This window comes from Carettochelys insculpta, chromosome 2, assembly GCF_033958435.1.
Source record: "Carettochelys insculpta isolate YL-2023 chromosome 2, ASM3395843v1, whole genome shotgun sequence".
In the NCBI taxonomy this organism is placed as follows: domain Eukaryota; kingdom Metazoa; phylum Chordata; order Testudines; family Carettochelyidae; genus Carettochelys; species Carettochelys insculpta.
Window position 1 is genome coordinate 186,384,264 of NC_134138.1, and position 23,349 is coordinate 186,407,612.

Below are 23,349 nucleotides of genomic sequence, written 5' to 3' on the forward strand. Positions count from 1 at the left end.
GTTCGGATCAGAGAGAACCTGAGGGGAGCACCCAAGGGCAAGAGGGGCAGCAGTAAGGAGAGGCGTCCATAGACTTAACTTCTTTTCCCCCACAGCTTTGAGGCCAAAATCCTTCTGTTGATGAGGATATTGTAAGGCTGGCAAGGAAGCTGAATCTTTCCAGCTTCGCAATCCCCACTGACTTTCTTCTCAGTTTCATATTTCTTCTCTGTGGTGGTTACATATTGCAGAAATAGATTTCTGTTTTTAAAATACCCTGATGCAATGCTTTATTAAAAACCTACGCAATCATTTTTTTTTAAATAAACTCTACATAGAGTTGGCTGCTAGTGCTGGTGATTCAAATAAAAAAATAGTTCTGTTTGTACTGTGTTACACAGCTTTTCTGGGCTGGATTTATCCTCATCTCTGCATGCCTGAGATTGCACAGGTGACCGTCATGAATTATAAAATATGATATTACTTGACAGGCTTTAGGTTGCATTCTCTGGGAGGAACACCTCCGCAACAAAATTACCTTTGTCAAGTTTTATTTTGTGAAAGAACACAGACTATATTCTCCAAAGTAAAGACTTTAATAAATGCATTCCTCCCCCCGGCCATGGGCTAGAATTTCTTATAAGCACAGGACCAGACATTAAGAGCTCAGCATCTAATTTATCTTGCTTCATAAAGAGGAGCTGTCCGTATTGGAAGCTCAGATCATCAAAGGTATTTAGACACCTCACTCACATTGATTTCAAGCCCAGCCAGGACCCTGAATATGTAGCCAAGTAGCTAGCCTGTGCTGCCATGGTTTCACTGCTATTGTCGTTTAAGCAAGCGAGATCAAAGCTAGCTCAGGAATTCTGTACGTGCTGGTGTCACACCTCAGATTGCAGCGTGGACCTACTGTGATGCTTTCTCAGGGAGTTCAGGACTATGAGTCACCTTTTTACAGCCTCTGCTTCATCAAGAAAGGGACTTGTTGGAGCTAAACGGTATTTTACCAAGTATCTCTCTGACACTCTGTGATGGGTCCCAGGATACAACTGGAACTAGGGTACTGCTGTGCTCCCTTAACTATGTAGCCTGGCTGGGCTCTCACAATGCTTTGCTTGTGACAAGCAGCAAATCCCTCCAGACACTGCTGTCACACAGTTCAACAGCACCACACCCAGCTATACTGCATGGATGCTGCTTGAGCAATCCACAAATCACAATGTCCCAAACCCCAGCCGTGCACGTCCAGAACATACCATCGTACCCTTGTCAGCAGCCTGACCAGTGTAAGTTTATTACCCGGACTACCCATCCCTTAGTCTAGAGAGGAAACACACAATACTTTGTAAACTGAGCTGAGATTTCCTAAGCACTTCAGCCAAAACACATTGTGTTAGGTAAAATATAAAACATATTTATTAACTACCGAAAGATAGATTGTAAGTGTCTATAAGTGGTGGGCATGAAAGGTCAGAGACAGTTACCAAAGATAAATGCACAATCTAAATATTAAACCTGATTAAACTAGGGAATATTTGGATTGAGCACTTTTTTTCTGACCCCACCAAATGTTACAGTTTTTAATTAACAGCCTTCCCCTTTAAGCCTGGGTCCTCCTCAGTTCAAACCTCTGTCTTCCCAATGTTCATGTTGCTTCTCACATAGGAGGAGGAGAAAGGCCAAAGCATGATGCCACTGTCCCCTACTTTATATCTTCAATCCTGGTGCCTAGATAGAAAATGCTAGCCCAGACATGTCCGGGTGGGCTCCACGGAGTCACAGAGCTGACTGGAAGGATTGAAGAGAATACCGCCTGTGGGCCAAACTCCTTCGCCCATACTCCCAGAGATCTGTAGTCGCTTCTGATCTGCTGAGGGTCACACCACGCAGTATCATTAGTGCCCACAGGGATGAGTAACATAGGGAGTAGTCAGAGGTTGGATGATCCTTGACAATCCCTCCATAATATACTTTTTAACACTACATCAAATAAACTAGGTAAACAAAATCAAGCACAACACATACTAATTTTATCTTAGAAATAACATTTTGCAGTGTGGACTATAAGAACAGCCATACTGGGTCTGACCAAAGGTCCATCTAGCCCAGTATCCTGTCTTCTAATGGTGGCCAACGCCAGATGCCCCAGAGTGAGTGCGCTAGAGGAAATCATCAAGTGGTTCCCTCCCCCAGCACCCATTTCCAGCCTCTGACCAAATAGAGGTTATGGCTACCATTCCTTCCTATCTGGCCATTGCATATTGATGGACCTATCCTTCATGAATTTTACTAGTTCTTTCTTCAATCCTGTTAAAATCCTGGCCTGCACAACATCCACTGGCAAGGAGTTCCACAGGCTGACTGCACCATGGGAAGAATTACTTCCTTTTGTTTGTTTAAACCCCCGGCTTATTACATTCATTTGGTGACCTCTTGCTCCAATGGGAACAAGTAAATAACATTTCCTTATTCACTTTCTTCATACCTTTCATTATTTTATAGCCCTGTATCATATCCCCCCTTAGTCTTCTCTTTTCTAAGCTGAAAAGCCCTAGTCTTTTTCATCTCTCTTCAGATGACACTTGTTCCAAACCCTAATCATTTTTGTTGCCCTTCTTCTGAAGCTTTTCCAATGCCAAGTTATCTTTTTTGAGATGAGGTGACCACATCTGTATGCAGCATTCAAGACATGGCCATACCATGGACATATACAAAGGCCTTAAGCTGTTCTTCATCTTATTCTCTATCCCTTTTTAATGAGTCTTAATATTGGCTTCCAGATGGTAAATCTGCCAGTTCCCAAATTCCCTCTTAAGCAGCCTGCTTCAAAACAGTGATGGGCACTGACCTACTTTTTTCTGTTCTTCTGCTGAACTGGGTGCAAATCCCTTCTAGAATCTTGAGACATCAAATATTTAATGATGGTTGTATTTTATAATCAGAACTGTTTAGAACAGTCTATAACTTTGGAGCTGGTAACACCCAGAGGTGCTTGCTTGGAATGAAATTTGGGAAGTAGTCTCTTTTTTTGTTCCATATTATAATCTGCACAGTGCCACATAAGTGGACATGCAGATTGAGACTAACTTTGGCTGAAAATTTTATTAATTCTACTAATAAAGAGAACCATATAATTTTTTTTAAATATGCATATAAATTGGCTCTAGCTCTTAGAAAGGCAATATACACCCACAGACCAGATGTCTGCATTCATTAAGCCTTTGGGCATGTTAGATTATGACGGTTTTTAAAATGAAGTACATCAGGGCAAATTCAGAGCTGGTGTAAAGGGGTTCACACTATAAATATTTCTTGACTAGTAACAGTATTAGTCTATAAACTAAAACAAACCACACACACAAATCCTAACCTACTAAGTGAGGTGATGGGTCCAAATTCAGGCACAATAATACCAAAATGGGTCTTTGCTTTCTTGGTGATCAAACAGCATTCAAGTCTGTTAGTATTCTGACAAGCTCAGGGCACGTCTATAGAGCAGTTACAGGGTGTGATTGCAACTGTTGTAGGCTCACCTGTGCTAACTTTAATCCAACTAACCTTGGCACTGGCAGTGAGCACTTCCTCACAGGCTGGGGAATCATGCCTGGAGCTGTGGGTAATTGCACATGGGGCTAGCCTGTGCAGAAGTGTGTGCTCCCACAGCATCATGGCCCAATTTTGAAAGCTAGTTGGATTAAGTCTAGCTCATATATGTCTACCTGAGCTAGTCACACCCTAGGACCAATGTTCCCTGTCAGCTGAGTACTTTGGTGGCTGGCCAGGTGAGAGTCAGATGATTAGCAGCCACCCCCAGTGAACAGCAGGCGTTTCTATTGGTGGAGCACATCCGTGCATGCCTGGGTCACATAACAAAATTTATTCCACGTATAAAAAAATTCGAGGGAATGCTGCCTAGGACTGCAGTATAGTCACAGCCTCTGACCCCCTTGTTCAGTCCTGAGCCATGAGGCAAGTGCTGGGACTCAGGAGCTGCTTTGAGGTCAGAAGCCAGCGATGTTAAAACATGGGGCAGACCCTCTGTGACCACAGAGCCACGATTCTGGGGTGCACGTGGCTCAGGGGCTGCGTGTGGGTTGTGAAGCAGGTAGACAGTAAGTGAAATGTCCAGCCAGTACTGTTGTGGTGGCTTTTCAGGCAGGCACAGCCATCAGTCAGAAATTGGTCCATGGGCTTTTTTAAAGTAGGAGTAGAAAACAAGTGAAGTGAAAATTATTAAGGGCTGGATCATCCTGTCCTGCTGGGCGAGGCTAGGAGGGGTTCTACAGAGTTGCCAGGAAACGTCCTGTGGTGCCGGTTACAAAGTTGCCTAGTTTCACAGGTTCTGGGAGTTTACAAAGGGAGCCCTGTGGTGCTGGACACACATGAATGGCCTCTGTGATGTTTTTGGGGTGTGTAGCATCAACACTCCCCTGCACCATCCTAGTGCAATTATATTTGTTCCACAAACTAGTGCATAAGGAATTGTGAGGACTCCCTGCATCTGCTATCTGTTGGGCAGCCAGCCAAGGGCAGGCAAAGTCTGCCTCTTAAACACAAGTACAGCCTAAAAATCTTGTCTAGAACCAGTAGTCTGGCTGAGCTGTGCTTGGTGCAGGGCCAGAGTGTGTTTGCAGCTATGTAGCAGTGCCAGGAGATGGAGGTTTGTCATGCTCCAAGTCATTACAAAGCCTATTGCTGCAACATTGGCTACAGAAGCTAAATGAAATACATTGGATCAGATCTCCAGCTGGGGTAAGTCAGCACAGCTCCATGGAGCTTAGTGGAACAGCACTGATTTACACCAGTACAGAATCCATACGCTAGCTTCTGAAAGCATTTGAGAACATAGGGTGTGTGCTTTAAGAAGCCCAATCTCTCCTCTGCCCACTTTGATATAAGTATGGATAAACTCACTTCTTTCCCAAGGAAAAGAATAAAAAACTGCTTCTGATCAAACACAATCTTGAATCTCAAAATGAAACGGGAAATCCAACCAATCCAAAACCTTCACAGTATTAAACTCCCTAGGATTAGCCCATGCTTATGCCTCCCAAAGGCAAAATATTCTAACTGCATTAAAAAAAGGTGTTAACCAGGAATACAGACCAAAAGGCATCATCCCATTGCATCCTTGACTATAGCTCTCCGAACCTTTCTTGCCTATGTAAGGACCCAAAATAAGTGTAGTTGTGACAGGTCAGTGTTGTACAGTATTGAGCTATGTCTCAGTAAGACTGTATCAGTGCTGTACCCAGCTCCCTTATGGAAGTGCAGGGTGTGGGTCCTGAGGAATTTTTTAAAAAATATTAGAATGGACTAATTTTAGAAGGACTTTGATTGTCATTGTGTGTGTGTGTGTGTGTGTGAGAGAGAGAGAGAGAGAGAGGCAGATCCAGAATGTCTGATGTGTTGAAAATAAGCAATATCTTTTTTTGAAAAATACCAGCTTTGAATCACTTTTTCTTTGTTCAAGCCAATATTGTGAGTGAGATTCTACAGTGTTTGAAAAATCCAAATGAGGCCTCAGGTGCAGAGCAGTGATGCTAAGGCCGACTGTTTAGCCCAGCAGAACTGCTGTTTCCAAAAACAGATGGAGCTAGTGGAAGAGAACATGTTTTCTCATTATGGAATATGTATATAATACCAGTAAGAATTCTTAATCCATCATCATAAAATGAAGTATTGACTTAGGAGGTGGCTAAGGCCATTTCTACTGGTCTGATGTTTGATTGCCACTCAACCCTTTTCAAGAAAAGAAGCTTTTTTATTCCCTCTGTAGCTGTGGGGCTTACAGAACAGCATCCACCCTTACTGCAATGCTTATATAATTCAGAAAGGTAATTTTGTTGCAGTTAGAAGGGGACACTTGCAAGGAAAGTAAGTGAAAATGACATTCTGTTCCCGAAGACATCAACCAACTGTCTACTGATACAATCTCTTTTTTGCCAAACAGAAGGGTTTTTATTTTTGGCTTTACTGAAATTGCTACTGAAATGTAAAATGGAGTATTAAATCAGTGCTAAACCACCTCATAGTTCCACTCACTGCAGCATCATTCTTAGTTGAAAGACAGAGTTAATTAGTTTACAATCATTTATGTTCAAAGAACTTCTCTGTATGTATGTGTGTGTGTGTGTGTGTGTGTGTGTGTGTGTATATATATATATATATATATATATATATATATATATATATATATAATAAAAAAATTAAAGGCTTAAATATAACCCTATGGAAAGGGGATTGAATGTGGTGGTGGCTCTGGCACCATTCCATAAATTAGTATAATCTTTATGCACAGCAGCTATCTGCTAAAAATATGCTTTCTGATGTGGCATGAAGGGGATGTGATGTGTGTATTTAATCCTTTGTGGTTATGTGCTTTACAGTTGCTGATGAGTGGCACAAACTAGGAGGAGAAAACTGGCAGCTGATAGAGCCTATTGATGGATTTCATCCTAGTCAGGTAAAAAAAGGTGGGGGAAGATGGGAGAGGGTGTTTAGGTTTTCAAAGGCTTGATGCTTTAAGCTCCCTGGAACCACACGTTCAAATCTCAGGAGGGGCTGGCAGCCATTCAGCTGTTTAAGGTGCGTACATTGAGTTCCCTTGTGGTTGGAAGACTGATTACAAACTGAGGCTGGCTCTGCTCTGCATTAAAGGTACTTGTGTCCTTGGCCAGCCTTTTCTTGCTTTCCCGCGTGGCACAGAATGCCATGTGTCTGCACAATGCCCTTTAGCCCCAAAAATAATTCAATTTCAGAGCTCTCTGCCAGAGTTGGAAACCTTCGCTGTAAAGCTGCTGTTCTCCTGCACTTGTTTATCTGTAGGGTGGTCATTGAGGTTCTGCCCCTGCAAAGCCTGACTATGTGCACGCAGCTGCTGGTTCTGCTGGAGCTGAGGTGACTGTATTTTCCTCTGCTGAATACAGTACACCTGGTAAAGTCACTCATCTTTAAGTGCATTCAACAGTAATCAGAACTATTCGGTGTGAATGCTGAAATTTGCATAAACTTGACTGACACCCCATTAAAATGAAATACTGAATAGTTGGATTATTTTTATTTACCTTCTGATCTTCGAAGCTGTAAAGTTCACACAGGGAAGGGTGATGCACATCGCCCTACCTTCCATGCACGCACAGGGAGAAGGGAAGCACACACCTTCCCATGCACCTCAAATGGCTGGAGGGTGGGGGAAGGGCTGGAAGGAGGTGACTGACTGGGACAATGCTCCCTGCCTGGCCTTTTCCACCCTCCATGCCTGGCTGGGTCCCTGGAATGGACCCACCCCTCCTGATGCGTGGCGCCACTGCTTCCTGAGATATCACATGAGCAGAGTACATGCAAGGTCATATTTGCCCCCTTCCAGGGGCCATAGCAGAAAGTGACCAGCAGCAGCCTTTTAGCAGTGTGCAGGTTAGGGCTGGGAGCTGCTTTCAGCCACAGGGAAGTGATGGGGGTGGGGGAAGGATGGTCGAAGTTTGACCTGTCCCATGTCTTTGCAGAACTCATCTCTTCTTCTTTCTTGCCCCCTCCCCCACCCCATGTCTGGAAGCCGCTTGTTGAATCCTGCCCACACAGTACTGAAAGGCAACTAGCACCAAGAGGCTGCTGCTGGCCACTGACATAACCCAGCCATCTCCTCTACCATTTCCTCCCCGCTCAGTGCCACAGCACAGGCAGGAAGGGGTTAAGGATGCAGTGTGCAACAGGGCCCAGGGAACTTAACCACAGGGACTCCAGCAAACCTGGCCAGACAGGTTGCTCAGAAGGGGTGCATGCCTAGGGAATGGAGCAGGCCCACAGTCCCTGGGGCCCAGACCCAGGGTGGGGCAAGGGGTGAAGAGGGTACTAAGTCCCTGTCCCAGGGACTGCTGTGGAGCCTGTAAGACTGGGGCAAGAACAAGCTGGAAATTGCTTCCCCCCATGCCCTTCCTCACTCCAGAGCCGAGAGGAGGGGTGGAGAGCGTTCCCCAGGCCAGTGCTGCACAGAGCTTAGGCTCCTCCTGGCTAGTGCGCTGGGCCAAAGGACCTTCAGCTTCCCTGGGGCACAGGCCCAGTCAGAGGCAGTTGCGGGAGGAAGGAACCTACTGACCAGGCTGTTGGTGAGCTGAATGCGCCAACCAGGGGCTGGGAAGTGGAGGAGCAGCGAGGCTGGAAGCGGGGAAGAGGCAAAGGAGGGAGAGGACAGCCAGAGGGGAGCGTGTAAAGGGCTGATGGGTGAGCTGCAGAGGAGATCTGTAGCCAGTTCCTGCCTTGAACCTTCCTGCACTCACCAGCCACTGCAGCTCACAGCATGCAGCCAGAAATGAGGTGGGGGGGTGGGGTCCTGGACCTACTAGTACGTATGGGGAAGACCCAAAAGACAGGAACATTTGACCATTTTTAAGAAGAAGTCAGGACACTTGCAGCTGGGCTTAAATAGGGGACTGTCCCTTGAAAAAGGGGTTGTCTGGTCCCCCCCCACCCATAGCCAGCACACAAAAAGGTCACACTGTGGCCATGGCACCCCAGGCAGAGGCTCAAACTAGCCTCCTGAGCACAGGCTGCCTGACTGCTGGGTAAGTACGCACATAGCTATAATCCAAGCCGCGGCCCAGCACCACTGCTATGTTAGTGCCTCAGCTCGAGCACAGTTTGTGCATGTGTAGCTAGCGGAGCTGGGAATTACACCTCCCAGGTGCGGTGAAGCTGGTCTCTCACACCTGTGCTTCACTATTACACACAGGTGTAAAGTGAAGCCCGTTCATGAGTTTGTGCAGACTCAGGCCCTAGGGCCTTGAGCTACTTAGTTAAGGCCAGTTTGCTTTCCACTGCCACATGAATGCACTATGTGGAAGAGGTGCAAGAATGCCATCTGATTTCAGGTTGGGGGCCACATGGCGTTGTCTTGTTCCACAGCTGTGCAGTGCCCCGGCCAGTGTCTTTCGGTATTTTTTTTAAAAATGATTTAAAACAATTTTTTCTTTGCTGGTTTCAGTCAGCCCCGCAAAGGAGATTTTCAGCAAATATGCCCCCAGTTAGGGCTAGCTGCCTCAGTGGGCAAATGCTTCCAGCACTGCAGCTGCAACAGGCCAGGGTAGCTCTCCTAGCAGTCACTGCCTGGCAGGAATATTAATTGGTTGCATGCAGCCATCCCCACTGGTGTGAGTGAATAGTTCTGAACTGCTGCTGGTCAGAGGTAAGACTCCCATTCTGGGCAGTGGCCTTAGGTTCCGGCCCTACCGCAGGCCAGGTTTTGTGTTCTTTGTCTCAAGCCAAATGCCTTTTGACTCCAGAGGAATTTGCTTCAATAAGGACCAACCGCCAGATCTTTTATAGGTATTTAGGTGCCTAACTCCCATGGCGCTGAATGGGAGTTAGGAACCTATTAGGGCTGTTGCCTAACTACCTTTCAAACTCTGGCCCCAGATGCAAACTGAATAAAGACCTCTGGCTTCATCCCATACATTTTGTATAGGGGTTTTGGACCCTTGAGGCTGAAAGGCTGTACAAATGCTAAATACGCCAGTGATGATTTGCCCAAGGTCCTAACATCGTAAAGGGCTGAGGGGCTGTTTTGAACTGAGCTTTTGTCAAGGGGCTGTGGTGGCTGATTGCATTATGGGCTACCGCAAAGGGCAAGTCAAAAACTGAACTCTGTAGATCACCTTCTCCGTTAGAGCCCGGTACATGCCCAGGCCATGACTCAGTACAGGAGAGGCTCGCATGAGAGTTGTTGCCTTAGTGCATTTTATCGGTTGTCAAAGGACAGTTCTGTTCCCCATAGTTTAAAAGCGTGGCTCATCTCATATAGGAGAGCAAACGTTCATAGACTTACCTACAATTCCAGTCCATTATAGGACACACAACAGGGGAAAAGTTTATTGGGCTTCACATTAAAAAGGAAATCAGCCTCGTGCTCTGTGTCATTTAGGGGATGGGGGTTTGTTTGTTTGTTGGATTAAAGCTCGCATAAGGGAGGTGTGCAAGACAGCAGTAAAAAACAGCGGCTGCTCTTAGAGATGGATTTATGGGCTGAGCAACATTTGCATTTCTTCCTATATCAGAAACACGGGGCCTTGAACCACAAGCAGCTCAGCTATTGGAATGGCTGACCTGCCCTCCAGGCTGGTTGCGGCAGGATGTTGAATTTTGGTCACTGCCTGAAGGAATGAAGGGCTATTTTCCACAGTCATATTTCTGGGACAGATAAAATTGGCTGTCCGCTATGGGAAGGCCACTCTAGGAGTATTGCTTTCACTAGCATTACTGTGATGGCAGTCAGTCAGTGATGGATTAACATAAGGGCAGTTGCCCCCAAGGCATGAGGGACCCCAAGGGTCCATAACTGCGTTTTGTTTAAACAATTTGCGTTACTGGAACAAAAGAAATGTCACGTCATTCTTATTTTCAAATTAATTTGTGTAATTTTATTGTGCATTATGAGTAATAAGAAGCATGCATAGATTTTAAAGCAAATAATGACATTGCACCAGTATTGTCCAGTGTTGCTGTGGCCATGCTATGAGGTCTGTGCGAGTGTTAAAGTCGCATTAGATACCACAGGCCTCATCTAGCTTTTATAACCATAATAGACAGCAATGGACAAGTTCTCTCCTTCTAATTTAAAAGAGCTGCCTGCTAGAAATGAGTCTCCTTTGCAGCGTTCTTGCATGGCTGACAGTACAAATGACTGCTCGCATAAAAGTACCATCTCAGAGCCTAATGTAGTGGGAAAAGCGTAGAACGGGCTCATTTTTCACTGAGAAGAGGGTTTAATTTTCCAGCAGGACTGTTTGAATGAAACATTTGCAAAGCTTGGTGAACTATTTGAGGTTAATAGACCTGTTGATTTCTTTAGCTGGCAACAACACTGAGATAACAAATGACAAGCCAAATCCTTGGAACTGATTGAGCTGTGCAGAGAGCAGAGCCAGGGGCTTCTGGGTGGAGAGCAAAGGTGTATTGCACCACCCTAATGCTGCCTGAACCAGAAGCTGTGCCACATCATAGCTAATTGCAGGAGCTGCCAAAGGGTCAGTAGTGGCATCCACTGATTGCCAAAGCACGTCAGTGCTCCAGCCAGGCCCCTTCTGCTGCAGAGGCAAGGTGCTGACATAGAGGCTGTGTCTACACGTGCCCCAAACTTCGAAATGGCCATGCAAATGGCCATTTCGAAGTTTACTAATGAAGCGCTGAAATGCATATTCAGCGCTTCATTAGCATGCGGGCGGCAGCGGCGCTTCGAAATTGACGAGCCTTGCCGCCGCGCGGCGCGTCCAGACGGGGCTCCTTTTCGAAAGGACGCCACCTTCTTCGAAGTCCCCTTATTCCCATGAGCTCATGGGAATAAGGGGACTTCGAAGTAGGCGGGGCCCTTTCGAAAAGGAACCCCGTTTGGACGCGCCGCGCGGCGGCAAGGCTCGTCAATTTCGAAGCGCCACTGCCGCCCGCATGCTAATGAAGCGCTGAATATGCATTTCAGCGCTTCATTAGTAAACTTCGAAATGGCCATTTGCATGGCCATTTCGAAGTTTGGGGCACGTGTAGACACAGCCAGAGTGAGCTACAGAAGCTGCAAACCCCAAGGACACTCTACAGCAATTTAAGGACTTCTTTGTGGCTCTCAACACTATAATTGCAAAGTTAAAAAAAAACAAAACAACTTCTGGTTATTTTTGATAAACAGCGAATGTCTAAACGCCCCAAAATGAACAACTCATATGTAAATAGCAAACGATATGCGGTCTCAGAACGTTGGCTAACTCCCCCTAGTTCCTTCAGAGAGAGACAGTTCAGGCATGAAAGTCAGGAAGACAGTGGTACAAACACACCTGTAAAGTGTGAGGAAATAGAATGTGTAAAAAGTTTGTGAATGACCTGCAGTAAAGATGCAGTAAACCATTACAACTTATTGCGTGCACGCTGTTCTTAGAAGAGGGGTTACAAAAGTATGGTAAGGCGTTACTTATTCAGGGCTGTCTCATAGTCACATGCATTGCAGCGCGAGTTACTGAGCTTTTACTGAACTGGAAAAAATGGCTCTTCTTGCTCTTTTGGTTGCTGACCTCTGCCCCAGGAGGTTCTTCTCTGCAAGGGAAGTTTTCAGCTGGCTAATTGGGGGACAGCTGTAAATCTGCTTTGTGCCACTGAAGGCTAAGTGGGAACCAGGCTCTGGCCATGTGAGTTTAGATGGCTGGACTACTTCGCTCACCTCTTATGGTTAGCCTGTCGCAGATGTTAAAGTACAGGGTGCTCGGGAGGGGTTGGCAGGCTCTCATTTGCCAAGGCCAAGCCATTTTAAGCGTCTGTGTCTAAAATTTAAATCTTCCATCCCCCATCTCAGCTGCAGCCTAATTTTGTAGATGTCTAAATCCCTTTGGTACCTACATTTCTACTGGTATAGTCCCTTACATATCTGCCAACGGATGTGTGCAAAGCTGCCTAACTCCTGATGTTATCAAGCAGCTCGCTGCTTAACTTGTGCTTAAGCCCCTAACTTGACCTTCTCCCACCTCTCATGCCTGGCAGGTGTCTTCAGGGGCTACCCAGTGCACAGGAAGAGGACAAACCTCAGGAATGGGGCTCATGATACTGTGTGTTCTTATAATTATCATTGTCGGCGCTCTGACAGGTCAGGCCCTCTCCGGTTGGGCTCTGGCATATCTGATTTGCCTTCTTAAACAAGTGCTTTGGAGCCTGAAATCATGTCTTTGTACAGCACCTAGCATAAATCAGCTGGGGTTAGGCAAATGTGGCCGTCTCAGCTAAGTCTGAGGCATAGCTGGGGGATGCCCAGATGTCTTCACTCGCGGTTGTGTGTGACACCCACATGGGCATCCTCCTCACACCACCCCGTCCTTCCCTGTAAACAGCCTGACCCCCGTTTTCAAATATAGGCATCTTAGGCCCCAAGCCCGCCACCTATTAAACAAGGGATTAGAGTAGACGGTGATGAGCTAAAGCTAATGGAGGCTCAGCCTCCCCACCACCCTCCCAAACCTGAGCCACTCCACCACGCGTGTACACAGTCTAGCTCAGCAGGTGAAGCACCACCTCCAGAGCAGCCAGGGCCAACTTGGTGCTGAGCTCACTGGGGTCCCAGCAGCAGGATGAGCCAGGACAATCCCCAGACCCTACTGGCAGGAAGTGAGTCCGCAGAACCCCAGACAATGGTGAGTCCATCCCTCCCCCGTGTCTCCAAGCAGAGATGGTGGTGGTGCCAGCAAGGGAGGATGCAGTCAGGCAGAAGGAAGATGGAGGAGACAAGGAACGGGCTACTGAGCCGGCGCGAGATACAGGCAAAGCCAGCTGCAGCCACTGCCCCACCACACAGATCCTAGCTCCCCACCTAGCCCTCCAGCCACAGACCCCCTGAGTGATGGGGTCCTTGGGTCACAATCTAGATGGTGGGACCACTGAGGGACCTCCAAGCCCACCAGCCTGGGCTGTCTCTCACCTGGTGATGCTAATGTCAGGCTACAAGGCCCTGACAGTCCCTGCATTGACACAGCCACCCACAGGTAGGGAGACACAGCTGCGTTCCATGACTGGTGATTTCCCTGCCATCAAGAGAAAAAGGCTTCAGCCAATTCCTTCCAGCTCCCCAGCCCAGCACCTCACAAGTAAACCACCTTTTGCTGCTCAAGGTCTCCTTGCACAGTGCAAACTCCTTCAAAAGTTCGCGACTTCATTTCCGAGGAAAGTGGTTGTGCCTGTGCCTTCGTAATCTGACCTGAGGTTCCCCGAGAACTTCAACCAGAAACACACGTTTTAGGTAAACTAGAAGCCAGATTTATTAACTGCAGAACACAAGATTAAGTGATTATAAATAGCAGGCATAGCAAATGGAGTTGGTTACCTAGGAAATAAACATAAATTTAGTTTAGATTCTAAGTTAAACTAAGCAAGATTTGAACCCCACAATCTCTTGTCCAACAGATGGTACACACTGGTTTACAGTTCCTCAGTACACAGACCATTCCCCTTCCAGCCTAGGGCCAAGTGCCCTAAGTCAAAATCCTTATTTTCCCAATGAGCTTCCAGGTGTTGCTGGGGGAAGGGGAGGAGGAGAGGCCAAGTGATGATTTTATGTCACTACCATTGTTCTTTCAGGAGCTAGCAAGATCCTTGCTGTGACATGGGCTGGTCTACCCACTCCCATGGCACGTGTGCGTTCTCTGGGAAAACTCTGGGCTGGTCAGCAGAGGAGATAGCCACCATTGGCCCCTGGGTAAGGTCAGGGGGCTGTCTCCATGCTCCCTGAAGGGGGAGGGCCCTCTCCTTAGCACTGCCCAGAGTGTAGGGTCACCCCGCAGCCCTTAACACTAGCTAGATCATGCAGCATGATGCTCCAGCATTGATTTAAAGGGCCTGGGGCTCTGGCCACCACAGCTGCTACTGTGGCTGCCAGATCCCCCAGGCTCCTTGAACCACCAGGCCCTGGAGCAAGCGTTCCCTTGCCTACCCCAGTGGCAGGCCTGGGAGTGTTGGATTCTTTTTGATGGGCCAGTATCTGGGCCCTTCTTTGTTGCAGCTGAAAGACTGGCTGTGAGCTTTTCCCACCTCACAGATTGGGTAGCACATACCACAATAGGTTCTAACGTCGCATACCCTGGAAGTACATATGATCCAAAAGGTTATTAAGACTCAGCAGATTGAGACTTTTCAGATGATCGCTCACAGACATGCATTGTGCTAAACAGATCATAATTAGATCCTAGTGGGGAATACGGTGGTTCCAGAGTGTGACTGTGAGGTAAAGTGTCACTCCCTGGGAAGAGTTAAGTGCCAATTTCACCAAGGTTGTGTGGACACTAGCCCCCGCGCCCCTTCGAAAGGGGGATGCTAATGAGACACTTCAGGATATGCTAATGAGGTAATGCAATGAATATGCAGTGCCTCATTAGCATAATGGAAGCCGTGGCACTTTTGATCACATGAGGCTCGTCTACACGGGGTCCTTTTCGAAAGGACCCCGCACACTTCAAAATCCCCTTATTCCTATAAACAAATAGGAACAAGGGGATTTTGAAGTGTGCAGGGTCCTTTTGAAAAGGACCCCGTGTAGACGAGCCTCATGTGATCAAAAGTGCCACGGCTTCCATTATGCTAATGAGGCACTGCATATTCATTGCAGCACCTCATTAGCATGTCCCAAAGTGTCAAATTAGTATCCCTCTTTTGGAAGGGGAGGAGGGCTAGTGTAGAGATAGCCCAAGTGTGGAGATGCAGCATAGTTCAAGTGCATGTTCCATGTGTTCATTTAGGGTCCACTAATTATGTCATATCTCTATGCAGTCTCTTACAGTGCTAATATATTTTCCAAGTATTTAAGTACAAGCGATAGAGGGTCTGACTGGGATATGTACTCAGCTGTGGCCTCACTCTGCTCTTACAGCAATGGAAACAGAGTTAGGCCAAGGCTGAGCAATATTAAAAATCCTACCCTTGATGTTGTTTTGTGATTCATTCCTTCAGGGAAGTTACATCAGTTAATATTTATAATGTAATTTTTTCCAAGACCAAACAGTTTTGTTTTTTAAAACAGACAAATGTGCAATTTTTTTCCCTCTAAGCTCCCAGAATGCTGTTTTACTACAAAAATCCCCCTAAAAAGGTACTGCAAGGCCTACATGGCTTGAAGGGCAATGCATGTTTTAAAAAGGGGCCATTTGCTTTGTACCTATGACACAACCATGAATTTCAACGCTCTCCAGTAAAAACAAAACAGTTATTTTGTTCATGAACCTACAAAGAAAAAGGCTCAGCCCTAAGTCATAATCAGAACTTGTATGAGCTGCTCTAGAGGATTCCTAATGACTATGTACAGGCAGGAAAACCCAGCTTTAGGGTGATTAGCAGCTCCCTTAACTCATGACAAAATGCATTTGCGCCAGAAAGACAAGTCTGAAATGACACGTGGACAAATTATTTGATTAAAATTACAGGGAAATTGTACTTTGCCCTAGCTTGGAGCAGCTCAACAAAATAAATTACACAGGCATGCACGGCCAGATTCCCTCAGTGAACCTGCAAAATGCAGTTGGGGCTCTCTCTAATAAAACGTCCACAACCCCCTGCTGGGACTGGTGTTCTTGTCGGCTTTGCAGAACACCAGGAACACCCGTGTTTGAGGATGAGAAGCTCCAGCCATGGCCTTTTTGGTCTGAGTTGAAGCTGATTGGAGTGCAGCATCTTTGGCTGCTCCCAAGATGGCTCTGAGAAGACTCAGACATGGGATTCCCAAATGTTTAAGCTTCCTGAATCAACTAAGCAAAGGCTAGTTGTGCCCTAAGCATACTCATGAGATATAGCTCTTCTGCCTGGAAGACCCTGCTGGGAGCTTAGCACCCCTCTTGCCCAACCCCCGGGCCCAGTGACTAATCTCTGGAGCCAGTGCCCAGCCCTCAGAATGCTATCTACCTCACCAGCTTAAACACAGCCATTCCCAGAGCATCACCTTCTGGTTTTACCTGCTCCAGGGGCATGAAACGAGGTAGAATTCTGTGCAAACTCTCCAGGTGGTGTGTGTGTAGCACCGTATTGCTCTGCCTTTAATAGCCCAAGCCACTGACAGATCTACACACAAAAAACCCTCCTACTTCCATTGCCCCGCCTCAGTTTCCTCCCCACCCTAGGCTGCTTCTACACTCCCATGCTCCTGTGGGAGGTGCCACGGTAATGAGGCAATTCAAAGCAGGCTAAGGAGATGCTAATGTGCATATTCAGCACCTCATTAGCATAGTGCCAGCTGCACAAACAGACTGACTTGCAGATTGACAGTGAAGACGGGAGCAGCTTTGAAATAAGCACCCCACACTTTGACGTTCCCTTACTCCGATCTAGTTCTGTGGGAGTAAGGGAACGTCGAAGTGGGGGTGTTTATTGCAAAGCTGCCCACAGCTGCACTGTCAATCTGCAATTCGAAGTCTGCGTTTCGAAATTCGTGTGGCTGCTTTTATGCTAATGAGGCACTGAATATGCACATTAGCACCTCATTATCATGGTGCTTCTGACGGGACAGTGAGAGGGTAGAAGCAGCCCTAGACCATTCATTGCACTGGAATCGGGGTGTAATCATTTGTGTCCTGAACAACTTGAACCTTCTTCCCCCAGCTTGTCTCCTTCGACCGCATGGGTTCAATCCCCTTCTCCTCTCCTGCCCAAACTTCCCGTGTCTCTTTCAGTCTTAGTTCGGTGATGCAAGCAGCAGCCTTGGCACCTGCTAGCAGTTTGTGATCCACTGTCCTGAGTCCTGTCCCCTGATAAGCCAGCACCTTTAGCGGGAGCCAACTGATTGTGCAAAATGGTGGTTGTAGATTAGCGGGTCAGTCTGCTCTGCTCTGTTAGATGCTCCTCCCAGGGATCAAGACAAGCAGCTGTGCCCCAGCCACGCTGCTTGCCAACCTCACTCCCCACTAGGAGCACTTAGCGGGCAACCCTGTACCTAGCAGGTGTTCAGTGCAATGGAGACATCAAGAGGCTGCATTGGAGGCAACTAACCTTTGCAGGTACTGCAGAGAAGTTTGCAGCATGGTAAAAATTTGTAGTGTCCTGCACAGGTACAAAATTTGTATCCACATCTGTAAATGGATTGTGGATATCTGCAGCCACACGCACAGCTGCAGACACCTGCAGCACTACAGTGGCTATCCATGGATTTGCAGGGCTCTCCACAGCACCCGGCTCCTGCCAAGGTGTGTGGTGAGGGTGGGTGTTTGCTTGCCAAGTGCTCCTTGTGGGGAGTGAGGTTGGCAAGGGCATGGCTGCGGCACAGCTGCTGGTCTTGATCCCTCTTAGGAGCACCGAGCAGAGCAGAACAAACAGCCATGCCCCAGCCATGCTCCTCACCAGGAGCACCCCAGCCCCACTCCCAGCTAAGCACCAGGGAACGGGCTCTGTTGTAGTAGTGCCCCAGTCCTGCTCCCTGCCAAGTGATGGGAGGTGGGACACGCTCCCCATTGGAGCCCTTGCTGGGGCAGAGCAGGACAAGCACCCATGCTCCAGCGCTGCTCCTTGCCAGGAGTGCCCCAGTCCCACGTCCTGATAAGTGTCAGGGACAGGGCAGAGTGGGACAAGTTCCCGGGTAGGAGTGCTTGGTAGGATACCTTGGCCCCAGCTCCTTGCCAGGAGTGCTCTGGCCTTTTTAGTAGCCACTTCGGCTCCAGTATCCACGGATGTGTCTATCTAAAGATACAGAGCAGATGCCTATGGATTTGCAGGGCTCTAAATATATGTAAATAGGGTTCACAGTCTGTTATGGAATTCATAAATTGTACAGATTTCCCCTCACCCAGCAAAGCAACATAAACATACCCATGCTAGCTTCTGGTCACCCCCTTTGTAAATAAACAGGCTTCAGTCTTCCAGGACATTATTAAAGTACCTTTCATAGGCACTGAATTTTAAAAATCTATTAAAGCTGCAAAAAAGAGCTGGGATTTTGAGCCTACATCTTTGCTGGACAGCAGTTAGGTCCTATCATCTCACCATCATCTGTAACACAATGACTTTGTTAGTTCTATTTTAGTTCTTGTAATTATAATCAATGTGACAGTGAGTCTTCTGAGAGAAAAGAAAGCAACCATATAATCAAAATGAACAGGTAGAACTGGAGGTCAGACCTTACAGTTTAAAATAAGCCATACCTGCTTATGAAAGCACTTGTGTTACAAAAGAGCCCGTGTGAAACAGAGATCTGGTTCCCACCCACCACTGAAGGAGTACTGAAGTTTTGCAATCACTTTCTTGCACTCAGGGACCCTGTGGGAAGAGGGTAGCAGCTCTGCTAATGAAAGGACTAATTAAGACATATGCAACCAATCAATGTGTTCTCCATGCAGAGGGACTGGCAACCTACCAGCACTACTGGCGAATTAGAGCTTGCATGTGTGATTTGAACCTAGACCTAATGGAACTCATTTTTAGAGGTGCTGAGCATGGTCAGATCCCAGTGGCTTTGATGCAGGGGAGTAAGAGGGTTTTGCAAAAAAAAAAACTGGCCAAATTCAGGCACACAAATTCCTTTGGATTTTGAGCACAGATCTGCTGAAAGTCAGTTGTGCTTTTGAAAAGCTCCCCTGAAAATCATGCCCAATTGGTTTTAAAGAGCAGCTCACTGAGAATACAGTAGCCATGCAAGGCGCTAGACTGCAATAGAATATGCTGTGGGAACAGGTGCTGAGGAGCAAACCAGATGAGCTAGTAAGGTCCTTTCCCGTCTTATGCTTCTGAGATTCTCTCCTTGAAACTTGCAGCCACATTACCTGATTTTTTTCATACCTCACACTAATCTGAAAATGAATTTTAAGCAGCTGCTGCACAGTGCTGTCTACACTTACAAGCAGCCTAGTTTGCATTCTTTCCCTGATGAGTAGCCTAAACAAGCCAGTTTTGCTCAAATGCTTGTTTAGTCTAAGCCAAACCTGAAAGAAAGAAAGAAAGAAAAAGAAAGGATACCAGGTAAACACGCTGTCCCCTTGCTTCCGATTACAAGAACCACTCACTTTCCCCCGGACAACTGCCTCTGAGATTGCAGCCCAGCACTAACACTTGCTCTGCTTAGTTGGACTGAATGATCCTGTCCCAGCCGCAACAGCTCTTAGCGTTCTACTCCAGCTTTGCGTTACTTCCTCACCAAAAGGAAATGTTGCACCTGCTCACTGTCCAAGTGGAAATGAGCCTCAGGTGTAAGGAATGCAGGATTCTGCCAATCAAAGCGAATGCACTTGGGGACAGGGACTTTCTGTTCTGTATGTGTACAGCACCTAAAACAATGCAGTCCTGCAGAGTGCGCCTCGGGATTATGGTCATACAAATAACAATGAGAAAACTGACAGCATTTGTGTACCCTTTTTGCAGATTACATCAGCCCTTGGGGCCCGCGTTATCTGGCAGAAGGCACTAAGCAAATGGCCACATGTGCTTGGAAAGGAGAATCCGTTCAATAAGCAGATTGAAGAGGTGTTCAAAAATCAAGGGGGACACTGAGATCAACCTTGCCTGAGCCCGAAAGAACAGTTTATACTTCCTACTGTCTTATACAGTGCAAATAAAAGAACCAAAACCAGCCTTGTTTGGCCTTTTTTTTAGCACTATAAAGAGCCAGTAACTGCACAAGTGATGCAACAGCCTTTCCTCCCCCTCCCCGAGGCTGTATCTCAGCTCCAAAGCCTCATGTGTGAGTGAGTAACCTAGGCTTTATGTACAGAACCATAAAAATGTATCAGTGGGTGTTTGGCCAGAAGGCTCTTTCACCACATCAGTTTGCAAATTCACAACAGAGCTTTCCTGGCCCCTAGTAAATGGAAAAAGCTTACCTCGGATTTGTTCTGTGATCTCCACTGTGGCTGGTATTGAATGATTAATCTAATTGAAAAAAGATGCATTGAACTTGTATGAAATGGTTGCTGTGGAATCTACTATTAAAACTGCAATTTGCTTATTAAAAACATGCCATGGATGAGTATGAAACAACTACGATTTGCTTGGCAGCGCTAAGTCAAGCTGCTCTCCCGCTCCCCACAGTGACCGTAAGAAGGCTCCACCCTGACAACTCTTTATGCATTTGTCAAAAATAAATTTAGTTCATGACTGTTTATACCATTTGTGAGCTTTCATAAAGTCTCACAAAAATACTGGCATCAGTGTGCAGCCTTTGCTGACCTAGGAAGCTCTTGAAGCTGAGAAGGGATCCACTCAGACTAAGGTGTTATGCACATGATGGTGGGTTGGCTCCACTGGTAGCAGTGATGTCAGTGCTGCATTTACCTACTTGCCCTCACCTGGCTTTTTAAACAAAGTTACACACAGTGTAAAATAGCCCTACTAAGGAAGTGCCCGATCCCCTTCTTTCTACTGGTCTGCCAATGCTCAACACAAGTTAGTAAGAAAAAAGCTGTTATATGCCAATGTTAAACAAGCATAAAACTAAGTCCACACACTTTAGTTGAACTAGCATTAAATAATACAGCCTGTGTTTAAACTGTGAACTCAGGGGGCTGGGCCTCTCTTTTTATTGTTTTCTACAGTGCTTAGCACAACAGAGTGTTAGTCCAGGACTGAGGCGCCTGTTGCTGGTGCAATTCAACAAGTAGACAGCATGGCTTAAGCCTGAAAGTGTCCAAGTGCAGGTGACTCACACTGACGTCAGCGGGAGGCAAGGCTGTGCCGTGTTTAGGTAGGCTGAGTTTTAACTCCTTGGTAAACTGCTCAGGCACCACAGAGCCTGCTGCAGGAGTCAGACATCCCCTTAGCTAACTTATTACCTAGGTGAGTCTACCTTGGCGACAGGTGGCCTCTTCCAAAAAATCACAATATTCATATTTCCCACTGTGGTCTAGGGGGCATGGTGGGATGAATGGTGATGTGACAGCATCCTAAAGCCAGCAGCAGATGAAGATTTAATGGGGTCCTGCACCAGAGCAAACTGGGGGAGAGACTACACCCCACCTCATTTCTGCCCTGTGTGTCTTCCACTTAGCCCCAGCACCCAGACTTGAGAAGGCGTATTTCTCTGCCCTGCCCACCACCGCCACTGGGGAGTAGGCTTGGGCTATGATTCCACCAGTTACTGAGGCCCTTGGGCACGAGCTCCATCAGGCTAGTGGTCGATCACCCGATCACCACTGCATGCAGTTCTGCCGGAGTCTTCCCACCATCAGGAGAGGCAAAGCAGCCCCTTGTGTCAGAAGAAGAGCCCTCAATTCCACCATCAGGGTCTGTGCCAGGGAAGTGGGTCCTGAGGGAACCCCAGCCTGCTGGGCCCTGCTCTAGTGCCAGCCTGGCTGATCATACCACTCCGAAGGGGCTACAGCACTCCCTGCATGTGGTGCCGGCTCAGCCTGACCACCCCAGGCAGCTCCCTGCAGAACAGGGGAGCAGCGTGTGGAAGAGTAAGTCTATGCAGGTGTGTGGGGCTGTGGCGGTGCTGGGCAGGGTGGTTGGTGTGTATGGCGCAGACCTGCCCCTGGAAGAGGCATATTGCCACACGTAAGCCTCCTGTAAATCACCAGCCAGGACCGGGACAAGAATGAGCATGGAACGCTGCCTGCTAAAAGAAGGCATAAGGTCACATCCAACAGGAACTGTGCCTTGACTCCAGACAAACTATTCTTGAACAGAGAACAAAAGTGTTTTTAACTGCTTTCTTCCCGCCAGTTTGCAACTTAAGCAGTGGATGTGGGAAGGAATAAAAAGTATTAACATAAGGGTAGTGTAGCTAGTTACTCATTGCTGTGGATTAAAATGTGTTCAGAAAAGTTCTCTCTCCCCGCACACACCTCCCCCAGCTTTGCTTGCTTCACTCTAGTACATTGCACTAGCCCCTTCTCTCCCCAATTCAACTTTGATCCAGGCAACACGCAGGAATCATGCTCTCTTAATGCACTAACTGTCCTAGGAGTAAAGATGTCTTCACACCATCACTTTGCACAAGCAATTTTTCTCCAGAACCGTTCTGCAGCTGAGCCCTCAGTACAAAGCCACTTACTAAAAGTCTTCAATGGCCAGCCTGTCCTAAAAATGCTGGCATTTTCATTCAATCACAAAATAAATGCAAATGCTGCCAACTTACAGCTGTATAATTGAAAACAAACGCCTGTTCTCTGAATTCCTCCATTAGTACAACCTAAATGTCAATTGTTTTAAGTCTCCCTGACTCCTACATTGATGAATGATGACAAATCGCTAAGTAAGCAATCAGAGAGATGGCCATGTTAGCCTGTATCTTCAAGAACAAGAAGTCCTGTGGCACCTTATAGACTAACAGATATTTAGGATCATAAGCTTTCATGGGCAAATACCTGCTTCATCAGATACATGACACTTGCATATGATGAAGTGGGTCTTTGCCCACGAAACCTTATGCTCCCAAATATCTGTTAGTCTACAAGGTGCCACAGGACTTCTTGTTGTTCACTAAAGGAAGCTAACACTCACTGAGGGCTCTCTGCTGTGCTACAGTTCAAAGTAAACAGTAGCAAAAATTGCTTCTTCCACAGAGTCAAGTTGAAGAGTTTCTACTGGGGGCACTTGTGGATGAGTTGCTAGCCCTGTGACAGAAACACGAAATAGCAATAGCCTTGAACAAAATCATTAAAGTTTGCAGCTGACACAAAGATTGGAGAAGTGGGAAATAATAAGTGGGTTGCTTGTTAAACTGGCTGCCAAAAAATAAGCTGTCATGGTGGATAGTCAGATGAACACGAGGTCCCCCATGATGTTGTGACCAAGAGAGCTAGTGCAATCTGGGCTATACAAAATTAGGGAGGGGTACTGCTGTGACTGCTACTGGAATATGAAGCCCATTTCATCTTGCCGCACACCACAGGAGAATACTGAAACAAATGTGTTCGAAAGAGCCAAAAGAATGATTAATTGGAG

At 46.9% G+C, this 23,349-nt stretch overlaps 1 protein-coding gene across 1 annotated transcript in view; it reads left to right on the forward strand.

The window, feature by feature from the left end:
• Window positions 1–20,031, forward strand: part of AOAH (acyloxyacyl hydrolase) — a 125,643-nt gene extending 105,612 nt beyond the window's left edge. The window contains exons 21-22 of the mRNA XM_074986051.1: window positions 6,372–6,448; window positions 19,828–20,031. Of these exons, the coding sequence (XP_074842152.1) occupies window positions 6,372–6,448; window positions 19,828–19,956 (206 nt within the window). The 3' untranslated portion in view covers window positions 19,957–20,031. The remainder of the gene's footprint in view (window positions 1–6,371; window positions 6,449–19,827) is intronic.
• Window positions 20,032–23,349: the final 3,318 nt, after the last annotated feature.